Raw genomic sequence first — 5,224 nt, 5'->3', positions numbered from 1 at the left:
CATTTGGATCGGTGCAGGCCACGCTGGCTCACAAAATGCATGTCTTCATATAAGTGGGTGGAAATCACTTTCCATCTGCGTTTGACTCTTCTCCTCTTCATCACTTTCACCCTCTCTGCTAGCCTCTCCCCCTGAGCTTATTTATGAACTATTACCATCATGCAGTAACACTTTATTAGGCATGTAGACAGCCAAAAGGCCTATTAATCTTTCACTTGCACTCTTATGCTCATTCGCTCGCTCCTTCTCCCTTTCTCTCCCTCACACACACACACACTTTCTCAAACCTCTTCTTTACTCAGAGGAGTTTCACATTCATCCCTCTTCAATGATTCAGACGGCACAGTAGAGACGGCAGAGCTCCTGTTAGTGTTACACAGAGGGAAGTAGTATCTCTTCTACCGGCAGGACATCAATGCACATTCCTCACAGGTAGATTTTTCTCAAAGACCACTATCAGACGGAATCTCTCGCTCTATCTCACTCAGCTGCTGCCATTACAACACATCTGAGCCGGTAATGATTTTATATTATAATGTCATTGATCCAGTTGGCGGGGTTGACACCCCTGAATGGCGCCGAGCCGATAACGGACAATGTGGCGGCCCGTACCGTGTGTGCGTGTGTGTATGTGTGTGAGTAGTACACGCACCCCAGGCTCTTCAGCTAAATACGATAAAGAGACGCTGCCTCGATTACACTGTAAAGTCAATGATCATCCCTCACTCTCAGATCAATACGAGGGGTTTTATACCGTCCTCGGCTGAGATATGAGCCGCGGCAATAAATGAACTCATATGCAGTCAAATTAGCATTGCCTGCATGCACTCGCCCAGACAGTGTTTGCACAAACACACACGCGCCAAAAGCACCGCTAAACAAATAGCACATTATCAATATTCATATGGGCTTTATTGATGATTAAAGCCGGCAGCACAGCTGTATAGAGCCAAAGAAATGGCTTTGACTGGGCACCTAGCTGTGCCTGAACACCAGCCATTAATAATGGATGAGGCCCATATGGGGGAAAAAGGGCAAATAATTAAAAAATAAAAAGTAGAACTAGAGAACTTAACGCAAAATGAAGACTAGTTAAATTAAAGAGCTGCAGTGGAATATAAAACAGAAGTGTTCAGAAGGCATCTCAGCTTGAGCACATAGGGTGGCTGCAGCTCTGGCCGCAGATGAAGGGCGCTTACTGCTTAGTGGGGAGTCTTTGTCTTTAAGCATCAAATGATGTGCATGATTAGTGCGGGAAAAGCCAAATGTTTTCTTATCCTTCCCATTAGTACATACTGCTGGAGACAGATGGTGCTGTGGGTTGATGTGAGCTGATTTTAAATGTTGCCTGTGCAAAGTGGCTGATTTTCCTCTCTGGACGTGTGTGTGTCTGTGTGTGTCTGTGTGTGTCTGTGTGTGTGTGTGTGTGTGTGTGTGTCTGCGTCTCTTTCAGGCATGGTGCCCACGCCCCAGGTGTGCGTGTCAACCCTGGTCACCGTGAGCACAATGGCAGTGGTGGACCTCTACCTGCTGGAGCAGAGCATGCTGGGAGCTCGTGGCATTCCAGGGCCAAGTGTGTGGCAGTATGCGGCGGTGTTGCTAGGCGATGTGGGCTTCTTGCTCGCTCTGCGGTTCGTGTCGGCAGGTGTGGTATCTGAGGCGCGCTCGCCGCGGCGTGGTTTTGCCAACGCTCTGTGGTTCCTGTTCCTCTCCCTGCTCCAGCTCAAGCTCTTCTTCGTCTGCCATAACTATCGGCAAGAGCGCCGCCCGCCCGACCCGCTGGCCAGGAAGACCTTGACCCTATTGCTGTCAATCTGCCTGCCTTCCCTCTTCCTCATCCTGACCGGGGCCGACCACATGACCCCTCAGCGCAGGAAGCAGGAGGTGCGAGGCCGGCTCTTGTGGGTGGTGGTGGACTTACTGGATGTGTTGGATCTGCAGGCGGGGTTGTGGGAAGCTCACGGAGGGGCCGCAGGGGGGACAGGTGGTGTCATTGAGCAGGCTCTTCCCATTTGGGCTGAGGGCCTCGTCTTCTTTTACTGCTATGCCCTGCTGCTGCTTCTGCCATGTGTGGCCCTCACAGAACTGGGGGCCACTGGCCTCCCTGGACAGAGGGGACCCCGTAAGGAAGCTCTGTACCCATGGCTCAGCTTGGTCACCGTCAACATTTTCACCCTGGCCCTGAGGGGCACGGGCATGCTGTGGTACAGGGACCCCCGGGTCTCTACTGTGTTCTTGGGGAAGAACCTGCTGGCTCTGGCTGTGAAGCTGAGCTCAGCCTGGGACAAACGCAAGCAGGAGCGCAGTGCCGGGGGAGCTGCGACAGCGGCTGGAGCAGAACCAGGAGACTCGACTGTGCCAAGCCAGAACTCAGAGCAGGCAGAGGACCCAGCCCAGGGGAAAGCCTTCTCTGCACCACCGTCCCACTATCACACACTATCTCGCTCCCAAAGCCACAGCCACACACTGTCCCACGTCAGCCTGGAGCCCACGGAGACGACGTTAGGACCCTCTTTCATCTCCCACGAACTCTAGTCGCGAATCCATGCATGCATAAACATGTACATGCACAAAACAGAGAGCCGCCAAAACCAGCATCTCCTCACAGCTGATGACTTCTATGGGAATGTGTGTACAACAGTCACGGGTGTAATGGAATAATGTGTAAACGCAATTGGCGAGCTCGGTACGTTGCACATTTTGCTGTGCCAAGACATTTTTAGAATGCATAGCTGTCTGTCTGAACTGAAAACTGTGAACAAACCTATGGCAAAGAAGATTCCAGAAATATAGATTATAGCCTAGTAACACTCATCGCCTTTCATTTGAGGGCCAACTACCACAATTTGTTGGAAGTCCCTTGTTCAGTTGCCATGGTGAGATTATTGGTTAATGTTTTCGAGTGTTTCAAGTCCTGAGTTCTTGCTAAAAATACGACACGGCTGCATGTATAGACTGAGTGTGGGGTTTTAAACGTGTGGTAAAGAACGCTTTGTGTGCGGTTCACTTCAATGTTGCATTCGTAAGTTTAATTCCTGTGGTGTCAAGAGAAAAAGAAAGGGGAGGATTTATTGGATCCTTTTTACACCACAGCTCCAAAAATCCTCCTCCTGTTGCTATCGAGTGACTTTTGGGCTTTGCGGTTGTTCGTCTCTGCGATCACAACAAAAACATGCAGAATTCCAGATGTCAAAAATATAGAAAAGATGTTTGCTCAGATACATTCCTGGATTGGTTGAGTGTAAAGCTGACGTGTCTGAAGCCTCGTCTTAATGCTAATGTAAGGTGGATGTTACAATATTTCTGTTGCCAAATTAACAGGTTTTGCGATTTTTAAAGTGTTACGATTCAATGTTACAATGTATTTAGCTGTTTTTTTTTTTTAGAAAAACCCTTTTTCTAAAACGCATACATCTTGGTTAGAAATGCTAATAAAAGAACAGCCTTGTGTACAGGGTTAAAAACAGTCATCTTGTTAGCTGTGTAATGGAACCATTTCATGTCTAAAATCTGCATCATAAAGTTTTATGTATGATTTTTCAACTGCAAGACGATTGAAGAATTGTCTGTCTCAAGACTTTGGTTTCTTAACTGCATCGTTGTGTTTCCCTCCCACTCCTAATTGTAACAGCGTGCAGGCCTATTATTTCCAGGAAAGAATACCCGTGTATTTATCTGTTCCCCTGCACCTTCAACGCACATCCAGAGCCCATGTGTTGAAGCCATTGATCATTTGTTCTGTCTCCATCATTTAAAAAAAAGCAACAAAAAAAAACATTTCTATCCCTGCTGGGTCTCCGGCTCTATAATCAAAACTAATCATTTCTGGCTTCAGATCAAAGAGTTACATTGAAATTACAGACTGAAAGAAGCTGGATGCTGTCGTGCTTTTCCTGTTTGGGGGCATCGAGGGATTATATATACGCGGGCGCGAGCAGCAGATGGATGTGCGGCGGATGTACAGTACAGTCAAGTGCCTTGTTTCCCCCACGGAGCCACTATCCCTCGCTGTTGTCTTGAGGAATACACATTAGGAGTCCCATGTGGAACCTGGACATGTGCCATACGTATACTGTGTTATTCCACCGCTCCTGTTGGTTACACCTCCAGCACAGAGGGCAAACTAATAAAATATTTCATACTCGCACACTGTTGACAGTTCAATGGCTGTAATGTAAGAGCATTATTGACAGCCTGTCACACGCACAGAGGAAAACGGGAGGAGTCGGAACAAATCATTCAGGACCGAGAGGCCTGAGGGACAAATAACTGCCCAATACGCCAGCAACCTTCACTATATTAGAGCCGATCAGCCTCCGTTCCGCAGCCGCAGATAATTATATGTTTTAATGTTTTTTTGATGCTCTGGAGCCGGTGAAGTGAACGGAAACCCTTGGCGTATTGCAGCCAGAGAAGCAACGCTGTGCTTCATCGAGCAGCGCCGGACGAAAGGCCGTCATTTATCACAATTATACCAAAGGCTCCATCAGCTGGAAGCCGCCTCGCAGTAATCCCTGGGTGTGTTGCTGCGTTGTCTGCCTGTAACGCTGGGAAAGAGTTGAAGTGTTGATGCGATGTGCTGGGCTGGTGGAGGGCTGCAGCGCAGAGTTAGATCTCTCCCAGCGGTGGTCCTGAACACACCCCATGCCCACTGGCCTCTCCTCTGAGCATTAATAGCCTATTAATTGAAAGAGAGACTATTTGCTGCTTAATGCATGATTTAAATGGAGTATTTACAGGATGACTGACTAACACACGCTCAGCCATAGACAGAAATTCACTTAAGGTTCCTGTGGGGAATTTTTCTCCCCTTCACAGAGACTTTTAAGGAAATTCGCACAGGGACGAACAGTGGAGCATCCAACTCTCGCCCACCCGCTTTCTTTCATCTCTGCCTCGCTTGCTCCGTCTACATTTCAAACACAAGGCATTCTGGATGCACTCCCTGTTGGGCAACTTCTCATATTTCTATTATAAAAGCAGTGACTGCATAGACGGCAGCCTCAGCAAATGACTACCACCCACAATTTGTTACACCTGTTAAACTCCAGATACAATGCTCAGCATTTTCCCTCAGCACCCACGACTCTCATAACCTGGTCTGAAAATAAGTGCATGAGCTACTTTCCCATTTTCTTTCTTCTTTTGCTGATCTCCTTGGTGCTTTCTCTTCTCCTCCACTCGCCTGTGCTAATTTCATTCTGGCCTGTAATTATTCTCCCAT

General features: G+C 48.0%; 1 protein-coding gene across 1 annotated transcript; it reads left to right on the top strand.

Annotated features, from left to right (window-relative positions):
* The first annotated feature begins 1,455 nt into the window (after positions 1–1,455).
* tmem265 (transmembrane protein 265) lies at positions 1,456–2,535 on the top strand. The gene has a single exon (XM_076149191.1). It carries the CDS (start codon positions 1,456–1,458, stop codon positions 2,533–2,535), a length of 1,080 nt encoding a protein of 359 aa, XP_076005306.1.
* The last annotated feature ends 2,689 nt before the right edge of the window (positions 2,536–5,224 follow it).

This window comes from Genypterus blacodes, unplaced genomic scaffold, assembly GCF_046128005.1.
Source record: "Genypterus blacodes isolate CSIRO-AG114 ecotype Tasmania unplaced genomic scaffold, CSIRO-AGI_Gbla_v1 ptg000044l_1, whole genome shotgun sequence".
In the NCBI taxonomy this organism is placed as follows: domain Eukaryota; kingdom Metazoa; phylum Chordata; class Actinopteri; order Ophidiiformes; family Ophidiidae; genus Genypterus; species Genypterus blacodes.
This window is presented reverse-complemented; position numbering and strand designations above follow the sequence as displayed.

Excerpts from the sequence above, each read along its gene's own strand:
- tmem265 (XM_076149191.1), top strand. The coding sequence starts at position 1,456 with ATGGTGCCCACGCCCCAGGTGTGCGTGTCAACCCTGGTCACCGTGAGC.